Genomic DNA, 24,700 nt, shown 5'->3' with positions numbered 1-24,700 from the left:
CACGCACCCGCAACGCTTCTGATAGCTGCGCACGCGCATTCCCAACCACATCGCAAACGAGCATAATCTCACCTAGTCCTTACTTGGAGAAAATATCTGTCTTCATATTAAAAACAAGCGACTCTTTATGTCAGATTAAATGTGTATCTATTTGCCTCTGATAATAAGCATTTGACGTCTGAAATTGGCACGACTTCATAGATCCGTGTGTATTCGGTGATTTACGGTAAAAATGAATCATGCTGGACTGCACGTTCCCTTTTGACTCGGGGGTTCTGTTGAATCGTTCAGCTGTAAGTGAGTGGTTAACATGTAAATTGTTAACATTAATACAAGAAAGTTGTTTTTTAAAGTAATAATAATGACTATATTTTAGAAACATGCGCAGGAGATGGAGTCATACGGGTGAAGGTGTCATAAACACAGGGCTACTGTTTATATGCATTCCCTGTATGTATTTTAAACCAGTTTTTTATTTTATTTTCGACTTACTGTGTTATAATTTTGACTTTTTAGGGCATTTTTTATATCTGGCATCCTTTGTACCTGTGAAATCATTCTACCTGGTTATTAATGAGGTATTTTTCATTGTAAAATCATTAATAAGGTATTTTGCAGTGTAAAATCATTTACCAGTTAATTTACCTCTGGTATATACAATCTGGTGAGGCATTTTGCACTGTAAAATCATTAATAAGGTATTTTGGGAAGTAAAATCATCCTACCTGTTTATTAATAAGGTATTTTACGTTGTAAAATCATCCTACCTGTTTATTAATAAGGTATTTTACACTGAAAAATCATCCTACCTGTTTATTGATAAGGTATTTTGGGAAGTAAAATCATCCTACCTGTTTATTAATAAGGTATTTTACACTGAAAAATCATCCTACCTGTTTATTGATAAGGTATTTTACACTGAAAAATCATCCTACCTGTTTATTAATAAGGTTTTTTGAATTAAAATCATCCTGCCTGGTTATTAATAAGGTATTTTACGCTGTAAAATCATCCTACCTGTTTATTAATAAGGTATTTTACGCTGTAAAATCATCCTACCTGTTTATTAATAAGGTATTTTACACTGTAAAATCATCCTACCTGTTTATTAATAAGGTATTTTACGCTGTAAAATCATCCTACCTGTATATTACTAAGGTATTTTGAATTAAAATCATCCTGCCTGTTTATTAATAAGGTATTTTGCACTGTAAAATCATCATCTACCAGTTTATTTAATTGTGGTTTAGGCAATCTGATGAAGTATTTTGCACTGTAAAATCATTTAGAAGATATTTTGAACTGAAAAATCATCGTGCCTGGTTATTAATAAGGTATTTTGCGCTGTAAACCCATTAATAATGTATTTTGCGATGTAAAATCATTAATAAGGTATTTTGCACTGTAAAATCATCCTTACCTGGTTATTAATAAGGTATTTTGCAATGTAAAATCATCATCTACCAGTTTATTTAATTGTGGTATAGGCAATCTGATGAGGTATTTTACACTGTAAAATCATCCTACCTAGTTATTAATAAGGTATATTGCACTGTAAAATCATCCTGCCTGGTTATTAATAAGGTATATTGCACTGTAAAATCATCCTGCCTAGTTATTAATAAGGTATATTGCACTGTAAAATCATCCTGCCTAGTTATTAATAAGGTATATTGCACTGTAAAATCACCTACCAGTTTATTTAATTGTGATATAGACAATCTGCTGAGGTATTTTGAGCTGTAAAATCATCCTACCTGGGTTTAATAAGGTATTTTGCGCTGTAAAACCATTAATAAGGTATTTTTCAGAGTAACATATCTATCTTTATTTCATAGTTGGCCAATCAAATGATTTTGTTGGCTCTGTAGGCTTTTTACTACTGTCTAATCAGTAGTAATCAAAATCTAACCTGACTGCTTCCTGTTTAGAATACACAACCATCTTAGATTTCTTTGACCCCGGCGAATACAAACAACAACCCCCAAGGTGTCAAGATGCGTAAGTGAGTCGGCTTTTCAGAACAGCTGTATAAATACCCTTTTTTAAGATGCGGCCCATGTAAAACACTTGACCAAACAGGAAATGCTCAAAAATGAAAGGTGGTGTGAAATCGCATGTCTTGACACCTTTGAAGGGGGTTGATGTTGTATTCGCCGGGTGCAAAGACATGTTAATTGGTTATATTTTCATCCTCTACACAAGGCGATTCCCCCTACAGACAGTACTTACTGTACGTCTGCTCCTGTGTTCATTACTGGAATGTGAGTCGTGTGTGTGCTGATTGTGAACAGCTCTTTATATAGTGCTGTGAAAAAGTGTTTGCCCCCTTTTTTTGCAGGATCTGTCACACGTCAATGTTTTCAGATCATCAAACTAGTTTAAATATGAATCAAAAATAACACAAATGGCGTCACGGTGTGCTCCGGTTTCCCCCACAGTCCAAACACACCACATGCGCTGTAGGTGAACTAAATTGGCTATAGTGTATGTGTGTGAATGAGTGTGTGTGGATGTTTCCCAGTGATGGGTTGCAGCTGGAAGGGCATCCGCTGTGTAAAACATATGCTAGAATAGTTGGCGGTTCATTCCGCTGTGGTGACCCCAGATTAATAAAGAGACTAAGCCGTAAAAGAATATGAATGAATGAATTCAAATAAACAGAATGCTAATCTATGCTAATAGAATAGCTAAAGAGCATAAAATGTATAAAGTAGCTCTTAGCAAGGTCACTATCGTCCACCCCACCAAAATCTCGACTCTCTGCTGTTAGGATTCAAATAATATTATAATTTACATCATTTAAACCTTACAATGTAAATAATTTGTTCAATTTCAATTCAGAATTAACAATGAAGCAACTAATTTAGTCATTTTTAAACACGATTCAGTGGTTCAAAATACCAGTGTTGCACAGGGCAGGTTCTCTCTAGAACCATAGTTCAGGTAGCCATCTTGCTATTTCCAGTATTGCAAGTGCTGCAACCCGAAATGTTTGGAGCTTCCTCACCTGGGTCCAGTACGCTTGGGTCATTACTATTAGCCGCTGGAGGCTAATCGGTGAGACTCTGTCTCTTTTGTGCAGGACAAATTACAAATGTGTCCATTTTTTTGGCTAGTCAGGAGATGAAATAAACTAAAGCGACGTGATTAATTTCCTACTTGTCCACTGCTAAAAAAAAAAGATTGTGAAATATTATGTGACCCCCCCCCAAAACCCCCCCCCCCCCCCCCAACAGAGCTCACTAGCCGCGTTTCCACTATCGCGCCTAAAGCGAGCGAGCCAAGGCCAGTCACGTTTCCACTATCACTTCCGGGGCGTAATCGGGCCAAAGCGGGGCTTCCTTGGGGCCAGCGTCCGGCCTTTTTCGGCCCGCCGAATACCTTGGGCCAAGGAGGGCCAACTGGGGCTTCGGGGCGGGGTTACGTACAAAGGCGGAGTTTTCCTGTCAGGTAAAGAGGAGACAAGATGCTTTCTTCCCTTACATTTGTTTTGCTATCGTGCTTGATCAACTCACTAAGAAGAAGTAAAAAGTAAATGCCGCCGAACTCGAATGTCCTTATCCAGGGATCGCTGTCTGGCCTTACACCAACAGACCACAAACAGTAAAAAAGCAATCGCTTCAGTGTTCTCCATCTTCCAGCTCTCGTAGTGATGCCAGGTTGTGTTTGTGGTTATAATTTGAGTATTTGTTCCCGCTGAAGTGGGCGGGTTGTGTGACGGGTTGTGTGACGTTTGATTCGGGGGACGTTCTGGGGGCGGTGTTTGCGTGACGCGCTGCGAGCAACTAGCCCGACAGTGGAAACGCGACATGATTTCGGCCTCATTTCTCAACCTCCCGGGCTATTGGCCCGGCCTGGCCCGATTAAAGCCCTGGCTCGCACTGGCCCGATAGTGGAAATGCGGCTACTGAGGCCTACTTAAATGTCACTAAGCTGAATACTAGTATCTTGAAAAACATCTAGTCATATATTATTTACTGTCATCATGACAAAGATAAAAGAAATCAGTTATTAGAAATGAGTTATTAAAACTATTATGATTAGAAATGTGCTAAAAAAGAGTTATAAAGCTTAATTTTATACATAATGAGGTTTATCATATATTATGCATTCAGACTGATCATATTTTGATGACAGGGGTAGTTTTGCGAAAGCTCAGACGAATCTGATGGTCAAAAAACCTCCATCAGTTTTTATTTCACTTCAGTAAACTGACATTATAAATTACAGTAAACCAGTATCTACATCCAAATAAATCCTCGAGGACTTTTACGTTCCAATAAATCCCTTTGTCTGTATACCAAAAACGGTTTATTATCATTCTTATTATTATTATTATATTTGCGACTGGAGTGAACACCAAACTGGTCTCCACAGGTTACAGGTAGAAAAGGAGAAGAAAAACAAACAGCCAAACGCACCGTTCACGATCAAACACTGTAGAGCTACGTCAACATACAGCGCATACATGCCTCAAACACTCTTCTGTCAGCTCAACATCAGCTTCTCCCGCATTTCAGTGCTTTTATCGCCAAGTATTTCACTTGTGAAGATAGTCCAAGTGCTTTAAATCTTCAATGCTGAAGAATGAGGAGGTCGGGTTCTCATTCTGTTCTGCTTTTTAATCGAAGAACTAAAAAAAAGGATCTCGGTCTCCTGTTTTAAACAGCAAACAAACAAACAAACAACAAAAAAAACGCCATCAAAAGCAAGAGCATTGGCTGAGTTTCGAAGCCGGCTTCAACAAAATCAGTGTACATTTGTTTGTTTCTGAGGCGTGAGAGAGGCTGGACACACACACAAGAGGTTGAGCAGATTTAGTCGATGTCCATTTCAGGAAGTTTGGCCTCTGTGTTTTCTGGAGCCTTCTCTGGCTGAGCGTCTGATGGCTGCTGTCCGTTCACGGGGCCGTTCTGTTCGGCTGTCGTCTCCTCTTTTGGAGGCTCCACTTTAGGTTTGGGTTTGGTGACAACGGGATTGCAAGCGGAGTACAGCTCCTGTAGGACAATGGAGATACAGTTAGAAAATGCAGCTCTCAAGAGGACATGCAGGTTTGTGAAATATTAGAAATACACTGAAATAAAAAGTCTGGACTGAAATCGTGAATTCTGTATGCACTTGGGTGAAAACTGAGACCCAAAATTTGAGATGCACTAGGGACGACAACTGAAAACTCTAAATTCGAGACACGCTTGGGCAAAAACTAAAACAAAAAACTTTGAGAAGCACTTGGGCGAAAACTGAAAATCAAAATTCAAGACGGACTTGGGTGAAAACGAAAACAAAAAATTTGAGAGGCACTAGGGTAAAAACTGAAACCCAAAATTTAAGAGCCACTAGCGCAAAAACTGTAACAAAAAAAAATTCAAGACACACTTGGGCGAAGGCTGAGACCCAAAATTTTGATATGCACTTGGGTAAAAACCAGAAACAACAAATTCGAGATGCACTTGGGGGAAAACCGAAACCCAAATTCGAGATGCACTTGGGGGAAAACCGAAACCCAAATTCGAGATGCACTTGGGGGAAAACTGAAACCCAAATTCGAGATGCACTTGGGGGAAAACCGAAACCCAAATTCGAGATGCACTTGGGGGAAAATCGAAACCCAAATTCGAGATGCACTTGGGGGAAAACCGAAACCCAAATTCCAGATGCACTTGGGGGAAAAGTGAAACCCAAATTCGAGATGCACTTGGGGGAAAAGTGAAACCCAAATTCGAGATGCACTTGGGGGAAAACCAAAACCCAAATTCGAGATGCACTTGGGGGAGAAGTGAAACCCAAATTCGAGATACACTTGGGGGAAAACCAAAACCCAAATTCGAGATGCACTTGGGCGAAAACTGAAACCCAAATTCGAGATGCACTTGGGCAAAAACCGAAACCCAAATTCGAGATGCACTTGGGCGAAAACCGAAACCCAAATTCGAGATGCACTTGGGCGAAAACCGAAACCCAAATTCGAGATACACTTGGGGGAAAACCAAAACCCAAATTCGAGATGCACTTGGGGGAAAACCGAAACCCAAATTCAAGATGCACTTGGGGGAGAAGTGAAACCCAAATTCGAGATACACTTGGGGGAAAACCAAAACCCAAATTCGAGATGCACTTGGGGGAAAACCGAAACCCAAATTCGAGATGCACTTGGGCGAAAACTGAAACCCAAATTCGAGATGCACTTGGGGGAAAACCGAAACCCAAATTCGAGATGCACTTGGGGGAAAACTGAAACCCAAAATTTCGAGATGCACTTGGGCGGAAATTGAATTTTAAAAAATTTGAGATGTACTTGAGCGAAAACAGAGACCCAAAATTCAAGATCCACTTGGTGGAAAGCAAACCAAAAAGGCTTTGTAATATTTGTTAAGTATTTTATTAAATAAAAACATTTATAAGAGGAAAGGCATCATTTCAACAGTATTGCCTTTTCTATTCTCAACATAGAAATGTCCTGCCGGACACCAAGTCAGAAAACCAAAGAAACGTAGAATTGCCATTTGGCCACAGTTGCGTATGGATAGTCCATGATCTGCATATCAAGCATCTGCTGTTGAGTTTGTACCTTTGTTTTGGCCTGGATCTCCTGCACTTTAACGGCGGGGTCCTGGCTGAGACTCTGTTTGCTCTGCAGGTTTATTTTGTTGTTCATCCAGGTCATGCCTTCATTCACATGCTTCTCCACCTTCACCATCTCCAGCTCATCAAGATGATCATACAGCTCATCCTGAAGCAAAGACATCGATCCAGACGTTACCATGTGAAAAAAACAATGGGGGTTTACAAAACAATAGTAACACTTTACGATAAGGTTGTATTAGTTAATGTTAGCTAATGTATTTACTAACATGAAAAACAATGAACAGCACATTTATTACAGTATTTAATTCTGTTCATGCAAGTCAATGAAAACAAAGTTGTTCATGGTTAGTTCATGCTAACTCAGTGCATTAAGTTACCAAAGATTAAGCTCAACATGTTTATTGGCAGCCAGACATGAGGTTTAGCACTATTGTGTAAGACTGAAGGGCTTTATTCTGCGAAAACAACCATCCTGGATGTACTTTATCCAGCTTGTTACACGGCTACTTGCTACAAAACATAAAACTTAGACACAAAACATTGTTCTGAGCTGTACTAGTTTATTAGTTCTTTAATTAAACAGCTGATGGAGCATACACTAACCTGCGCATTATTCAGTCACAAGATGGCGCCAAACCGTCAAAAACAGTTTGGATTTTAATAATGTGTTAGTAAAATGTTGATCTATGATTAATTAATGCAGTACAAGTATTAAACCTTACTGTAAAGACTGACCACTAAAAAACAAAGAAAAAAAAGTAATATTGTATAAAGCGCTGTATAAATGAATGAATGAGTCTTGCCTGCTGCTTACCTTTGCTTTATAAGCCTCTACAACTTTCATGTACAGCTGGATTTGTCTTCCGAGCTCCTCGAAAGCTTTAGGTCGCACCTCCGCCTCAATGTATCGGCTCTGAATAGGATCGCCCAGTTTCTAGGAGCAAAGTCGTTTTATTTATTCATTCAGTTTATTATTCATTTTGATGGGTTTATAGTCAGCATAAAAAAAAGTTGACTGCTCTTTTTTTCTCCATATCGTTACGTTTCCAATTGAAAAAGTCTGATAGCCTCACCCTAAAGGACTGAAAACTTCACCCTAAATCTGAGAGTCCCACCCAAAAGGACTTATTGACATGCCCTAAATGACTGATAACTCTACCCTAAAGGACTTACAGCCCTGCCCTAAAAGTCTAAAAGCACCACCCAAAAGAACTGACAGCCCCGCCCTAAAGGACTGATTGACACACCCTAAATGACTGATAGCCACGCCCTTAAGCACTGATAGCTCTGCCCTAAAAGTCTGATAGCCCCACCCAAAAGAATTGATTGACATGCCCTAAATGACTGCTAGCTCCACCATAAAAGTCTGACAGCCCCATCCAAAAGGACTGATTGACACACCCTAAATGACTTATAACTCCACTCTAAATGATTGATAGCCCCACCCAAAAGGACTGACTGACGCCCTAAATGACTGATAGCCCCGCCCAAAAAGACTGAAAGCTCCACCCTAAGTCTGATAGAGTCACCGAAAAGAACTGATTGACAAGCCAAATTACTGATAGCCCCATCCAAAAGGACTGATAGTCACACTCTAAATGTATGATAGCCATGCCCTAAATGACTAATAACTCCATTCTGAAGGACTGATAGCCCCGCCCTAAAAGTCTAATAGCACCACCCAAAAGAACTGACAGCCCCGCCCTAAAGGATTGATTGACACACCCTAAATGACTGATAGCCAAGCCTTAAATGACTGCTAGCTCCGCCCTAAAAGTCTGACAGCCCCATCCAAAAGGACTGATTGACACGCCCTAAAAGTCTGATAGCCCGACCCAAAAGGACTGATTGACACGCCCTACATGACTAATAACTCCACTCTAAATGATTGATAGCCTGACCCAAAACGACTGATTGACATGCCCTAAATGACTGATAGCCCCGCCCAAAAAGACTGAAAGCTCCATCCTAAGTCTGATAGAGTCACCGAAAAGAACTGATTGACAAGACAAATTACTGATAGCCCCATCCAAAAGGACTGATAGTCCCACTCTAAATGTATGATAGCCATGCCCAAAAAGACTGATTGACATGCCCTAAATGACTAATAACTCTACCCTAAAGGACTTACAGCCCTGCCCTAAAAGTCTAATAGCACCACCCAAAAGAACTGACAGCCCCGCCCTAAAGGACTGATTGACACACCCTAAATGACTGATAGCCATGCCCTAAATGACGGCTAGCTCCACCCTAAAAGTCTGACACCCCCATCCAAAAGGACTGATTGACACGCCCTAAATGACTGATAGCCCCGCCCAAAAAGACTGAAAGCTCCACCCTAAGTCTGATAGTCACCGAAAAGAACTGATTGACAAGCCATAAATTACTGATAGCCATGCCCAAAAGGACTGATTGGCATGCCCTAAATGACTAATAACTCCACTCTGAAGGACTGATAGCCCCGCCCTAAAAGTCTGATGGCATAATTAAAGTCTGATGGTTCGATTAAAGATTCTAAGGGCAAATTAAAGTTTACAAAATAATGAAGTGCACAGATACATCCTTTATATCAAGAACTCCCCTTTAAAAATAAGAAGAGTACATTTTGATTTCATGCCGACTTTAAAATGTCAACAACTCAATACTACTATTAGGCTTACCTTTAACTCTGCTAGTTTGTCAATGTACACTTGTTTCTGTTGGTCCTCTCCTTCTTCATACAACCAGTTTTCAGTGTCCTCCAGTTTTAAGGAGAAAGAGTCGCGCTCCTGAATCGAAGTTAACTTTGATTAATAAAAACCATCCCCGATGAGTCTAAAACTGAATATGTGCAGACACTCACCGCCTCGCTGACAAAGTTCTCCAGCACTCCATGCAGTTTCTCTCTCATTTCATAAACGTATTCCTCCACTGCATTCTTCGCATCGTTCCTTTCCTTCTCCAGTTTATCCTGCATGATCATCTTCCCCTGTACACAAGAAAACGAAGTAAAACAGTTCTAGCAGAGAAGATTCACCTTGATCAGAAGCAACTCTGATTTTGTATGAGGGTGAAAAATTGAGTGCCTAATTTTAATGATGCTGCAAAAAATCCCTGCGATGACCAACAGAAAGCCTGGTTGAAAGTGACTTGAGAAGGTCTTGTTAGCTTCGGTTACTCACTGAAGCTAAGCAGGGTTGAGCCTGGTCAGTATCTGAATGGGAGACCACATGGGAAAACTAGGTCGCTGTTAGAAGTGGTGTTAGTGAGGCCAGCAGGGGGCGCTCAACCTGTGGTCTGTGTGAGTCCTAATGCCCCAGTATAGCGAAGGGGACACTATACTGTCACCATCTTTCGGATGAGACATTAAACAGAGGTCCTGACTCTCTGGTCATTAAAAATCCCATGACGCTTCTTGTTAAGAGTAGAGGTGTAACCGCGGTGTCCCGGCCAAATTCCCATCATGGCCTCTGAATTGGCCCTTCGCTAAGCCACACCTGAAAACCGCCACACACCAATCATGGCTTAGCAACAGTAGCTACGCGCAGGAGCTCTGTCAAGCTTTTGAGCGAGGGAAATAAGCCAAATAATTGTGCATATGGATCGTGTAAATCTGACACCCGGTCTCCTAAAGGTTTGAACGGGGTGGTGGAATTTTCCCTTTTTAAAACCTAAAACCCAAGAGGAGAAATGCCAGCGTGGATCAAGCTCTGTGAGGGGTGCTAAAGGAGCGGAGTTAAGTTGCTTTTGTTTTCCTGACACATTCAGTGATAGACCGACGGCAATAACTCACACACCTCTTAGCGCGAAAAGATCTAAACTGTGTTTCCTACAAAAATACAAAGCAGGTTCTGTTTCACTGCGGTCTTTTTCTTTTTTCCCCTCGCTCTATTATGAGCACTGCTCCGTTTAACCCCTCGCCATAGTAGTCATACTAATAGCAATAATATTTCCATCTGTTTCAAGCTACGAATGTTTGAAATTACATATGAACAGAACCGAGATATAAAATCACAATCTGAGCACTTGCGATCAATATACTTCACCCGCAGCTGTTTTTCAGTCATTTATAACCCTCATGCCCATGTCAGAGCTACAATTCACTGATGTTTCCGTCCGTCTTTTAGAGATTTAGTCATTGGTGAGGATGTTATAGCAGGTTAATATCTGCTTTAATATTTGGTGTCTGATTAATATTTGAAGGTAGGGAAAATCTATCTGTTCTCTTCTGCTATTTATACTCTGATTTGCATTTCAATTGATTTATTTTTTCCACTGAACTGCAAATTAGAATAGAAACGGTATAAAAAGCACACAAACACTGACAGCTATAGGTACTGTACATTGTTCACTAGCAATGATGCTAATATTTGGCACAAATCCATCAATTTCCTCTTTCTAGCTGTTTTTCTATGAATGAATTATGTAGAAGCACTGTCCATGCGTGTTTCCTTGCCGGTTAGTACCGCTATATTTCATTGCACAACAATAGTCTATCAGGCTTTTTGTCTAAAAATAGAGAAATCACAGTTTAACTTGTTATTATTACATTATTTTCCAATTTCACCTCTCCTGCTGTGCGTAAGCCTAGGCTAACCTAGCTTCAATTTTGATTAAATTATTTTATAAACGGCTGTTGCGTATTATGTCATGAATATACCCCTGTAATGCATACTGCAGTCCTTTTTTTGTCTGGCTTTCTCGGATATCTCACCTGTTCGCCAAAAATGACTAACGTTTATTGTCTGACACCAGCGCTTACATATTGAAATAGACGTGCCAGTCATGAAAGCTTGACAGGCGTAGCAACAGTAACTAAGTAGGGCGTGGCTTAGAGAAGGGTCAATTAGCTCTATCACTGTCTCTCCACTCCACCTATAGCTAATGTGTGGTGAGCACACTGGCGCCGTTGTCCTGGGGCTGCCGTCGCATCATCCAAGTGGATGCTACACACTGGTGGTGGTGTGAAGAGACCCACCTCATGATTGTGACGCGCTTAGGATGTATGGCCATACACGATAAATGCGCTATATAAATACACATGACATTACATGTGTGGGCATAGTGAAATGAAACGTTGTGTCTTGCAGGACCACGGTGATACATAAATAAACAATCATTAATATGAACACAATGCACATTAGAGCAATTTTAATGGTGAAGAAATGTTCATTTTGGGATGAACTATCCCTTTTATCCCACAGATTTTCCCCACAGATCATTAATTTGAACAGATGTACCTCGTTCTCCATGAAGAGATTGAGCGCGTCGCTGGCGAGCTGCCACTGCAGGCTGTTCATGATGGGCAGATCCACTGTCTTGGTTTTCACTTTGGCTTTCTTGGCCTGTGGAGGCTGATCATTCTTCTTTTCCTGTTTGTCTTCTGGTGAAGTCTGAAAACAATGACGGTCACAATGAAGTTACAGCTCTCCACTGGGAGCATTAAAGTCAGTGTGAAGTCCAAATGTACAATATTTACTGTGCGAATGCACATTGTTAACCTTAAGGAGAACAGTTTACCCATGCAAGTTCTTTAGCTGAAATAAAAGCATGTTTTGGTAATCTGCAATTTAAAGTCTGATCATTTGCTTCAGGGTTTAGAATGGCGATCCTTCTGTTGACGTTAACCTGAGGGCTTCCATATCAACTGCATATTACTATCTTAAACCACACCGCTCTTAACTGTATGCTATGAGGGAATAATGCATGAAAGCTCCTCCCCCTACTGAATATTCAATTTTAGTAGGAAGTGCATCAACATACAGCAATAAAATACTCAGCATTTTCTGGTTCACGCTGACTTTAACAACGAAACTAAAATGAAACCAGAATTCTGTAACTACTACAATTACCATTCATTCTGACCATTCTCATACAAGAGGTCTTATTGTCAATTCATATTTCTTCTATTGACAAATTAAAATTAGGCTTTGAATGTCTGTCGTCATATTTAATCAACAGGTTTCATGCTGATTTTATTTTAACTTCGAGGTAATGCACACAATAGATGCGTTCAAACAATGTTGGCTATGTCTGTGATGAAAAATAGACTTAATTATTGCACTGTAATTGAAACAATGTATGATTCTGGAGGCAGAGACAGTCAAAAATAGCTATCGTTTATATTTATTGAAGATTAATGTTCCCTAAATACACATGAAAACACTTGTTTTCAGACATAAATTGATGTAATTTGTGTTAATACACAAAACGGTTCCATAAAGTTGGAAAATAATAGAATGAGACGCAAAACGAACCTGCAATTCTAGATTCACCCATATATCCATAAAGAAATACACGCACACATGTAGTTCAGATGTGCATATTTAAAATGAAATTTATATACAGTTGAAGTCAGAATTATTAGCCCACCTTTGAATTTTTTTTTTTTTTTTTTATATTTTCCAAATAATGTTTATCAGAGCAAAGAAGTGTTCACAGTATGTCTGATAATATTTTTTCTTCTGGAGAAAGTTTTATTTCAGCTAGAATAAAAGCAGTTTTAAATTTTTTAAAAACCATTTTAAGGTCAATATTATTAGCCCCTTTAAGCTATTTTTTCGATAGTCTACAGAACAAACCATCGTTATACAATAACTTGCCTAATTACTAGGGATGGCTATCGTGAAACTGACGTTTCGACACAGTGTCGAGATCCCGAAGCGCAAGTGTTTCGAAACACTGAACCGAAGCATGATCCAAAACACCCAGGTCACGTGACTAAAGTGTTTCGAAACACCTGGTCACGTGACTAAAGTGATTCAAAGCATCGAACAGTTCAGAAGCGTTTCGAGACCTGGAGAATCTGCATTTGACTGATAGGGTCACACCTATCCTTTTGTCAGGTATGGCCTAGTGGACTGTGCGTGTGCATGTTGTTACAGATTTCATATGACTTTTGGGTTCGAATCCCGACTTGTACAAATACTTCAAAATCGTGATTTTATGTATTTTAATCATGTTACTGTTTATGGTGTAGTCTAGATATGAGACAGCTGCAGATACGCCATCAATTCAGCATCATTTTTGTAACTGTAAAACAATAATTAATATTTAATAGTACTGTGATGGTTGGGTTTAGAGTTGTGGTAGACGTTAATAAAATACAATAAATGGGAAATTTTATGAATAATATAAATAATTCTTGTTAACTTCTGTCCACAACTGTATCTGATCTAGCAACAGGCCTGTTTTATGACCAAAACAAGCTATATTTATTCAAGTGTTTATTCGGATGTCAGACCAATGTTGAAACAAAACGATACATGAACAAAGAATCTCAAACTGATATTAAAGCATTTCAAAATAACTGTGTCAGCCTGGATTCGAACCAACAATCCCCGCATGGAAGTCAGGAACCTTAACCACTCAACTATATCAATTGAGGATTCGACCTTACAAAGTGGGGTTTAATACCTCAATTTGCTCAACTGTTCTTTGCTGAAGCTGTTCCAGTGCAATACATAAAAAATTACCACTAGGCGTCACTGTAGAGTGGGGTTTCGAAACGTTTCGAAGCTTCAACACATTTGCTTCAACTGTTTCAGTGTTTCATGAAGCCTCGCTTTGCCCACCACTACTAATTACCCTAACCAGCCTAGTTAACCCAATTAACCTAGTTAAGCCATTAAATGTCACTTTAAGCTGTATAGAAGTGTCTTGAAGAATATCTAGTCAAATATTATGTACTGTCATCATGACAAAGATAAAATACATCAGTTATTAGAAATGAGTTATTAAAACTATTATGATTAGAAATGTGTTGAAAAAAAAATCTCTCTGTTAAACAAAAATTAGGGAAAAAATAAACAGGGGGCTAATAATTGAGGGGGGCTAATAATTCTGACTTGAACTGTATATGGTCAAAATTAAACGCTGAGTTATATCTCTGACTTTCTCTGAGTTTATTACCAGTGTTTCCCAGAAAGTCACACTAAGTGTGTTCAAGGATCTGTAGAGAGTGGTATATGTTTGATGAGAGTGAGGGAAAGCTCTAGAGGAAATGTTTCCCAGAATGCCTTCATATGGAGATTTTAAAGCAAGTTTAAAGTAAATGTTTAACCTTCTGCATCTGGCTGCTCTTTCATAAATGCACCAGATCCACTGACATTAGCACAAGGTTAAGAACAAAGTCTTGCATGTTTGCATTTGTTGTAGATTTTTTATGAGGACGTTTCCTTAAAAATGAAGTAATTAGTGAATGAGACCTGGTGTCTATTTAAATGAGTTTTTTAAATGCCATTGTGCCATCGTTCTTCATATTTTCTGTGTAGCACTTTATTTAACATGTTTCTGCATGTTTATACTGTGTACTTCTACTAATTGTACTAACCCTGAACCAACACCTAAACCCAACCTCAACTCATTCAATACTTTCATAGTTACGTAAGCAACAAGTACACGCTAGTGCATGTTTTGTAAAATAGACCAGATATTAATTATAAACCTGGAGCTATTTAAAGAAAACAGACTACTCCTTTGTGCACAATCAGCATGATCAATAAATAATTAATAAACAACAATAAATATTTCTGATTTAAAGGGGCAGTAGGGGATGGTCTTCAGAAACATGTGTAGTTGTGCTGGTTGAAAGTCTCTTCACATTCCAATAGTAATGATTAAAGTAAATGATCTAAATGTATTTATATGTACTTTTATGTAGAGATGAGACTAAAAAATGTTCGTTCAATTAAATATTGTCGGACCGATAATTCCCATAAATCTGACAAGTAACCCAAACTGTCTGTGAGTAAATGTAGATTTGTATTTACGTGTACACGTGCACACGAGAATGACAGCGGTAAAAACAAATGCTGAATCAAAACTTTTGGAAAATCTTGAATCAACACTGGAGTTAGTTTTGCACGCTGGAGGCAGGACGACACCATGGCTGAAGTATATGTTTTAGACAGGTAATGTTCCGTTTCTAATCTATTTTAGTCACGCAAAGCTGATGGAGATCGTGTTGTTTTATAAATAGGTTAAGTTTATAATAACTTTTAATTTCAGTTATTATTCATTTAGTTATTATTAATTTAAGTTATTATTCATTTCAGTCTTATTGTCATTACAGACATACCTGACCAGTTTAATTACACATTGTTTTTTATGTGTGTGTGTGTGTGTGTGTGTGTGTGTGTGTGTGTGTTTTTACCCACTCGAGTTAAATAAAAATTTGCAAAAAACATAAACTTTATATATTAAATGAAAAGCGGACGCTGATAAAGGGTGCTTTCACACCTGCCTTATTTCATTCGGTTGAATTGCACTAGAGTTCGTTTTCCCTCTTGGTGCGGTTCAGTTGGGCAGGTGTGAATGTCGCAGTCGATACTCGAGTGCGCACCAAAAGCAGACCAAAGAAGCGTACTGAGACCTCCTTGAAGAGGTGGTCTCGGTACGCTTTACAACGAACCTTGGAGCGGTTTGTTTGTGGCGAGAACATGATCTGAACTAAAACAGACCCAACCCAAAAAGTACTGTGCTTTTTGGACTAACCCAGCTGCCGTAGTCCGATGCGCTTATCCGATGCGCTTATAGTCCGATGTCTTATCTTATGGAATGTGGAGGAAAAATAATTGTTGACAGTGCTTTACCAACAATTTTAAATGGAGAGAGGGAGAAAAACATTACCTGATGGATCGTTTGTAATATTTCCGGATGGTGACCATGCCGCATTTAGCTAAATTAATTCACGCCTCCTCCTAAAGTGAATTGCGATGTGCCTTTACCAGTTGCAATGCATGAAAACGTCGTTTTCCATCCGCGCTTCATTCTCGAAATGTATAGTTTGTCTAAAGTGATGTATACAAATTATATAGTATGACCAGTGATACAATCAGCCAGTTCAGTCGTCCCTCCATAGTAGAAAAAAAAAAGCGACATTTTGTGTCTGCCGGTTTGTTTACTTGCAGGAGTTCCGTTGGCATTTTCCCACACGTTAATTCGGACCAATCGAAAAGCAGTTTAGGAAATACGTTCAATAACATCTGGCCAATGAGTGATGTGGATTTTGTCACATGACTCCATTTTGGTTCTTTTCAACTGGTTCGGACCAAAGCAATCAGTGTGGTGTGAAAACGACCCAAAAACGGCAGAGAAGTGCTACAATGTCTCACTTGTTGCCCTTGGTCTGGACCAAATGAACCGATCCACAGATGTGAAAGCACCCAAAGTTGTCATTTTCAAAACGCATGCACAACAAGCAGCCGGATTCTGTAAATACATGTTTTGGGTCACACTTACTAGGTGTCTTTAACTACTATGTACAATCACTTTTAGGGTGATCTTTGTACAGATTCCATGCACTTACTATTGTTATCATAGCTAATTATGCACAATTACATGCAGCTAGCCCTAAACTTAAAGGGCACCCATGATGCGAAATCAACTTTTGTAAGCTGTTTGGACAGAATCGTGTTTAGGTACAGCGTGCCCACAGTCATATTTGAGTAAAATAAACACAAGTCTTTTTTTTTTTTAATTCCTGATGTTATAATAGGATCTAAATCCCATCGATTTTGAGGCTCACCACAACGTGATTGAGTGCCGATTTCCCCACCCACTGAATTGATCGGCAGGTGCAAATTAACATGTCTCCATAGTAACGCATATAAACATGTCCACAGAACAGGATTTGCGAAGAAACTGAGATTAAAAGATCCGTTCAACTCTCTGTGATCATCTGCACCTCAAGAATGAGCATGTTTGTAATAAAGACAGTAAAATCGCTGTGTTACTCATAACCACTGGAATCACCACAGCTAAATAGAGTCAGTAAACTCGAGCAGTGTGTTTGTGTGTGCTACAAACTTTGTCACGACATTGTGACTCGTCATTGCAGAAAGGCTTGATTAAACTCCACCACAAATACATCAAATAAGCTTACTTGGTATTTTTGACTAATAAACTGGTGGCTGTCTATCACTGACTGCTGTTTATCTGAACGCAAGAGTAGCAGACACGCACATGGGAACGATGGGCATGAAAAACAGCTACAAAAACAGCTACACTTTGCTCTAAAGTCATATTCTGCATTGTATAAAAATAATCCGATGGGATTGTGAGCTGAAAATTTACAGATATATTCTGGAGACACCAAAGACTTGTCTTACATCTTGTAAAAGGGGTAAAATAGGAGCACTTTAAAGAGATGGTTCACCTTTAAAATTAAAATTTACTCACTATTAACTCTCCCTCAAGTGGTTCCTATCCTTCATGAGTTGAGTTTTTTTTTTCTGTTGAACACTAAAGAAGATATTTGGTAGAAAGCCAAAAACTCGCAACCACTGACTTCCATAGTAGGAAAAACACTAGGAAAGTCAACGGTTACAGGTTGACAACTTTCTTCATGTTCGTCAAAGAAAAACAAAACTCAAGACAGGCTTGGAACAAGTAAAGGGGGAGTAAATGATGACAGACTTTTCAATTTTGGGTAAACTATCCCCTTAAACTGTCCCTCTAACCCAATTTGTATGTTAAGTACATGTAATTAAATAATATTAACCAGTAGTTAAAGAATAGTTACACAAGGGCATCTTAAGATAAAGTCTAACCGAATACAGATTAGTTGGTAGATACACAGTACTTGTGTTCATGTATTAAAATTGTATGGTCAACATTGCAATAATATAGGTATTGTTAAGCAGATATTTATATACTTGCACTATATATGCAACAACAGGTGCAATAACAACATTGACAAGTGCACAGTAAGTACGGTGTATGATTGTAAATGAACACTACATTATCAAATAAATGTTAGCGCATCATAGTTAAAGACACCTAATATAAAATGGGACCAATATTTTAATATGCTTTGGTGTATTCTGTAATGTTGTGCATATGGTGTTGCTGTGCATGAGTGTTCACAGACCTCCATATCTTCAGTGTCTGATTTCTTGTCGGCTTGTTCTTTCTGATCATCAGCTTGAGCCTTCTGCGCCTCTTGATCCACTTGCATCTTGTTCTTTTGGGAGCAAATATAATAAACGTTCATTCTGTCTGTGATCACACATACACTGAAGAGCTTGTAAAGGCTATGATATCGTTTAGCATCTGTAAGGAATGATGAGATGCTCCTAGCACCCATAACTCCATGTATTCTGACAACCCAACGAATGTTCGTGGTTGACGCCATAAACAATGCTATGGCTAGCACTGTCAACAGTGTCCATTTCAGGGGTCACACATTTCACACACGCAACTGTTTCGTCTATACAAAACCCCAACCTTACCCCTAAACCCAACCCTCACAGGAAACGATCAGCATTTTTACATTTTCCAAATACTTCGATCTGTGTGCATAAGCATGTTTACCTCTATTTTGGTCATCACAGTTACACAAGTCCCAATGTGTCTGTGTGCGTTGAGGTTTAAGTCCCTATCGCGATATAAAAACAAGTACATACACATCTGGTTTGCCATCCTTGTGAGGTTTTCCCACATACACTACATGATAAAAGTCTTGTCGTCTAAGTTTTAGGAACAACAAATATTGACTTCTAGTTGATCATTTGATATCAGAAGTGGCTTATATGAAAGGCAAAGGCCTCTAGGTTCTTGCAGGACTCCCAGAGTTCATCAAGACTCTTTTGATTCATCTTTAATGTCTCCTCCATCTTACCCCAGACATGCTCAATAATGTGGAAGTCTGGTGACTGGGCTGGCCAATCCTGGAGCACCTTGACCTTCTTTGCTTTCAGGAGCTTTGATGTGGAGGCTGAAGTATGAGAAGGAGCGCTATCCTGCTGGAGAATTTGCCCTCTCCTGTGGTTTGTAATGTAAAGGGCAGCACTAATGTCTTGATCCCTCAGGCTGTTGATGTTGCCATCCACTCTGCAGATCTCTTGCATGCCCCCATACTGAATGTAACCCCAAACCATGATTTTATTTTACCAAACTTGACTGATATCTGTGAGAATCTTGGGTCCATATGGATTCCAATAGGTCTCCTGCAGTATATGTGATGTTTGGGATGCAGATCAACAGATGATTCATCAGAAAAATCCACCTTTTGCCACTTTTCCAAATGTCCAACTAGAAGTCAAGTTATTATTTCTTGCTCTTATAACTGGGATCATCAACAAGACTTTTGTCAGGTAGTGCATGTTGTGACATTTATACTGTACAGACTGTATATTTTATCGCCATCCCCAGGATGGTTTATGAGAAATCTCCATTGCCGTAATGTATTTTATATTCTAAAGAAATGTTTATTATATCACCCTACCCTAACCATATATACTTGATATTTTATTATTATTATTATTATTAGTAGTAGTAGTAGTAGTAGTAGTAGCAGCAATAGTAGTATTATTCTAATTATGTTGACTTATTTCTAAGGTTTGAATTATGAGGACACAGGATATATCCTCATAAACCACCTTTACATAGTAATACCCATGTCATACACTTGAAATACTATAGTGTTTTTTAATCATACTGATATATCCAATAGTGATAGAGATGTTGCACAATCAGCTAAAATGCATGTAGAATTAGTTTTTTTTATGTGTGGGCGATATATATTGCATCATTATTGAGATCATGTCCATGTGTTGTGCGATAAGTCTATATATTGATTATTGTGACAGGCCTAAGAGTGCGGTGTTTACCTCTTCGTCTTTGGCAGGAGTGTCCGTCTCCATTGGCTCTTCTCCCTCGCCGGGTTTCAGCAGTTCCACCAATGAGGCGCTGGAAACACTGAAGACCCCGTGAACATTCACTCGGACCTTCACTTTCACTTTGGAGCTCTCGCCTGATGCCTGAGGAACCACCTTATGGATGGTAAACTGACCTGTGCATAGACAAACATTAGTCAATAGGGCAGCATAATTTAATATAATCTTTATTTCTGCTTCTCTTGATTAGACATGGGACGATAACCGGTTTCAAGGTTTACCATTTGGAAAAGTCAAGATGTTTAAACCGCTAACATTTTAGTAGATAATGAAGAAGTCCAGTTTACACACCTATGGTAGGATCGGGATATGGCAGGGCTTTAAGATTGTTGTAGTAGGCTTCCAAAGTGAAGGGTTCCCTCCGGTAGAAAGTTAACACTTTAGAGAAGGGTGCGGCGTGGTTCTTTGGGAAAACTTCACAATCACTGCAGGACAAGACGACACGATGATTGAAATGGTGAACTGACAGAGTTAACCATCAAGTAGAGCAGAAATAATGTACCTGACGCCTTCATCTGCTGCTGAAGTCCACTTCAGAGAGATTGGGTACGGCACCACGTCTGTGATGGAGAACTCGCGCACTTTAAAAGCAGGCGACAGGATTGCACACTGAGGAAAGACAAACATTAAAGAGTTTGTTGGCATTAATGGGACATCACTTTTGTTATTTGCATAATTTGAGAAGGCAATGCAGGCAACTTATTGTTTTTTGTTAGTCATTAGTAGGCCTGCAACATGAGTAAGGACTGAAACTTTCCATGGAAATTAATGGGAATATATGGGAATTAATAGTAATAAACTGTGAATTTGGCAAGGTGAAGGTTAGCCTATTAAAGGGGACTTAATTGAGACATGATAGGATGCTATTTGTATAATTTTAGAAGGTAATTCAAGCATATTGTTGGTTTTTGTTAGTCATGAGTAGGGCTGCAACATGAGCAAGGCCTGAAACTTTCCATGGGAATTAAAGGGAATAAACTGTAAATTTGGTAAGTTAAAGGTTAGCCTATTAAAGAGGACTTAATTGAGACATGATAGGTTGCTATTTGTATAATTTAAGAAGGTAATTCAAGTATATTGTTGGTTTTTGTTAGTCATGAGTAGGGCTGCAACATGAGTAAGGCCTGAAACTTTCCATGGAAATTAAAGATAATTAATGGGAATAAACTGTAAATTTGGTAAGTTAAAGGTTAGCCTGTTAGCCTATTAAAGAGGACTTAATTGGGAGACATCGTAGGTTGCTATTCGCATAATTTCAGAAGGCAATGCAATTATATTATTAGTTTGTTGGTTATTGGTGTTTATCAGTGTTTGTTAGTAACAGTGTTATAATTGTGTACATTTAATGTAATCATAGTTGTTTCAGCTTGCAAATGATGCAATTCCTTTAAAACGAGGGATATAAGCCCTAATACAGAGGTGCTGTTTGAAAGGCGCATTTTTTCCCAGGCGACGTTTAACGGTTGCCAAATTAGGGAAATAAATTGGCAAACTACCAAATAGCAGCAGTCTTGAGTACGGTTGCAAACTTCCGGGAATTTTCAAGGCTGGGAACTTTCCATGGAAACTAACGGGAATATATGGGAATTAATAGGAATAAACTGTAAATTTGCTAAATTGACGGCAAGTATATTATTGGTTTGTGTTAGTAACGTGATGGTATTATTGTGGTTAAGCAAGGACGTTTTTATAACTGCAAACGATGCAATTCCTTTAAAATGTACAACAGGGGGATATAAACTCAAATACAGAGGTATTGTTTTCCAGGCAATTATAAATGGTTGCCAAATTAGGGAAATAAATGAGCAAACTACCAAATAGCACCTGTAGTTCCATGTGTTCCATAGGAATTTCCAGGAACTAATAGGAATAAACAGTGAATTTGGCAAATTAAAGGTTAGCCTGTTAAAAGGGACTTAATTGGGACACATCGTAGGTTGCCATTTGCACAATTTCAGAAGGCAATGCAAGTATATTATTAGTTTGTGCTAGTAACAGTGGTATGATTGTGGTTATTTAGTGTAACTATGGTTGTTTCAGGTTGCAAATTATGCAATTCCTTTAAAATGCACAAGAGAGGGATTTAAGCCCCAATACAGAGGTACTGTCTGAAATGTAAATTTCTTCCAGGGAGACGTTTAACAGTTGAAATTTACTGGATGCAACCTAGTCATTAATACAACCGCAATCACCATCGGGAAGCGGCATAATCCATTACATGGGAGAATTTTGCTTTAGCAATCCAAAATAAATAAAGAAACCCAACCTCAGTGGCCAGTAGCTTCGCCGTTTCATGAGCAAAACTGCGACCGTCAACATTTCACTTCTAACAGTTGAATAAGTGCATAAGTTGGGTATTTAACATAAAATGCACGTATTCTTTTTAGAATTTTCAGTGTGAATGCACTATTTGTACTATTTATACCACAAAATGGCATAGAAGTATTATAGAAGTATGTTATTTGGGATGCATCTTTGGTTTAATCACTAATAGACAGCTCGCTAAGTGTTAAATAACTTCAGGTAATGTACAACAAATAATGGTTTTTGTCAATAACGCAAATGGATCATTTCAGCCGTATCCCACAGAGAAGCACAGGACGGCATTAACCTGCAGTGCACATCCTCTGGCCACAGCTTCATCCAGATTCAACGTAGTGCTCAGCTCCTTTCCAAAAAACTTGCTGATTCGCTCTTTAATGGCTGGAATCCTGGAGGCGCCGCCGATGATCTCCACTGCATAGATGTCCTCCTTCTTCAGTCCTTGATAAAGGAAAAAACAATAACATCATCATCATCTTCCTCTAATAAATCGATCACTGTTTTGCAGGAAATTTACGTGACACAAGTAAACTAAAACTATTAGTCAAAAACCACTTTAATTAACTGAAATAAAATGTAAGAATTCCCAATAAATAAAAAAATTAAATGAAACTAACAAGTCGCAGAGCAAAAACAGCAACCTTTAATAGATATTTTCAAGACAAACTCTACAGGACATAGTAACATTGAAGAGCGTTAGACTAATTTGTTCGATTTCAGTCTTCACATTAAAATATATTTCTTGTGAACAGGAAGAAAATAATGCGCCATTAGAATACTCACTGGTTTGATCCATGATGCTTTGCAGGGGAGCCTCCACCTTGGCCAGCAGCCCTGCACAAAGCTCCTCAAACTTGGCTCTGGAACAGGAGAGTCATGGAGATATTATTAGACGTGTTCTTTTAACAAATTAAACTGCTCACATCATGATGCACAAATGTTTCCTCATCATTGCTCGAGTGCTTTATTTACACCCATGACACCGAGAGCCCAGTTTAGCCACTAGTGCAGTTGTATGTGCGATTACCAGAGCTTGGTTGATTACTTATGAATTGTAATCAGTTACTGACTACGAAGTACATGACAAAACATGCAGACAGTAATGTATGGTCCCCTTCAGGATTCTGCAAGTTCAATGGATCTTGAGATTAAAACACAAAAACTTAAGCAAATAATACCACACGTTTTGAATAAAGTCATCACAAAACTTGAAATTTTATGGCACAAATATATTAAAACAAAAAACGTCCCAGCCCAAGGGACTGAATAGAAATTCTTAAAGAGCCCATAGTTTACCTGTTTTTTATGATTTAATATTAATATTCTGGTTCTTCTGAGTGTGCCAGTTTAGGTTCAGTTTAAAACACAATTCAGATTGTTTTATTATAATGTGTTAAAAAGTGTCATGTTGGGGGCGTGTCCACAGCTCGCTGATTTATGGGTGTGTTGCTTCACATGTAGACTAGTTTCGGCTTCCCGCCAACGTAACAAGGGGGCGGAGCCATGAGCTCACCCGCTCTGCATTTGCAACAGAGACAGGAAGACTGAGAGGAGCAGGAGTGAGAGGATCAGCAATCAGTCGTACATTGCAGAAGCACCTAGTTAAGATCACAGGGAGCTTCTGGGATCGCGAGAAATGCAAACGGCTGAAGTATAAGGTAGACTCAATGAGAAGTACACATGTTTGCAAACCTACCTAAAGATACAACCAATAATTCCGATTAGAGCGATAATGTGGAGAATATTGCTCTTGTGTTGAGCCCAATGAGCCTTGCATCTAAAAATAGAGCTAGCGTGTTCCTTTAGTGATATCGCTTCGACTCACGCTGAAAATGGCGGACGTTAATCAACAAACTAAGGATGTGATGACGCGCCTGTCAATCAATATTGGTGAGCGGGGGGACCGCTCTCCTACGTAAAGTTGCGGTCAATCTGAAAACCGCTCCAATTGGTCCACTGTTTTTTATGTTGTTAAATTGAAAAAGAGCGCTGGGTGTGCTTATATCAACCCAATATGACGATCTATACACCATACATGCACATATGTCTGTCCAAACAGCTTGAAAAGTAGATTTTTTTACCATAGGTGCCCTTTAAATTACACATTTATGTTAATGTCTTCAGAATACTTT

General features: G+C 38.9%; 1 protein-coding gene across 1 annotated transcript in view; it reads right to left on the bottom strand.

The window, feature by feature from the left end:
* Positions 1 to 4,169: 4,169 nt before the first annotated feature.
* hspa4a (heat shock protein 4a) overlaps positions 4,170 to 24,700 on the bottom strand; it is a 34,382-nt gene continuing 13,851 nt past the window's right edge. Inside the window, exons 8-19 of the mRNA XM_056446046.1 lie at positions 23,352 to 23,428; positions 22,858 to 23,009; positions 20,749 to 20,855; positions 20,538 to 20,671; positions 20,181 to 20,362; positions 18,440 to 18,532; positions 11,808 to 11,960; positions 9,431 to 9,556; positions 9,249 to 9,356; positions 7,403 to 7,522; positions 6,572 to 6,733; positions 4,170 to 5,000 (exon numbers count right to left, since the gene is read on the bottom strand). Coding sequence (XP_056302021.1) covers positions 4,821 to 5,000; positions 6,572 to 6,733; positions 7,403 to 7,522; positions 9,249 to 9,356; positions 9,431 to 9,556; positions 11,808 to 11,960; positions 18,440 to 18,532; positions 20,181 to 20,362; positions 20,538 to 20,671; positions 20,749 to 20,855; positions 22,858 to 23,009; positions 23,352 to 23,428 — 1,594 coding nt within the window. The 3' untranslated portion in view covers positions 4,170 to 4,820. The remainder of the gene's footprint in view (positions 5,001 to 6,571; positions 6,734 to 7,402; positions 7,523 to 9,248; positions 9,357 to 9,430; positions 9,557 to 11,807; positions 11,961 to 18,439; positions 18,533 to 20,180; positions 20,363 to 20,537; positions 20,672 to 20,748; positions 20,856 to 22,857; positions 23,010 to 23,351; positions 23,429 to 24,700) is intronic.

The sequence above is a fragment of the Danio aesculapii genome, chromosome 21, assembly GCF_903798145.1.
Source record: "Danio aesculapii chromosome 21, fDanAes4.1, whole genome shotgun sequence".
Lineage (NCBI taxonomy): Eukaryota > Metazoa > Chordata > Actinopteri > Cypriniformes > Danionidae > Danio > Danio aesculapii.
The sequence above is the reverse complement of the archived record's forward strand: the minus strand, read 5'-3'. Positions and strand labels throughout refer to the sequence as shown.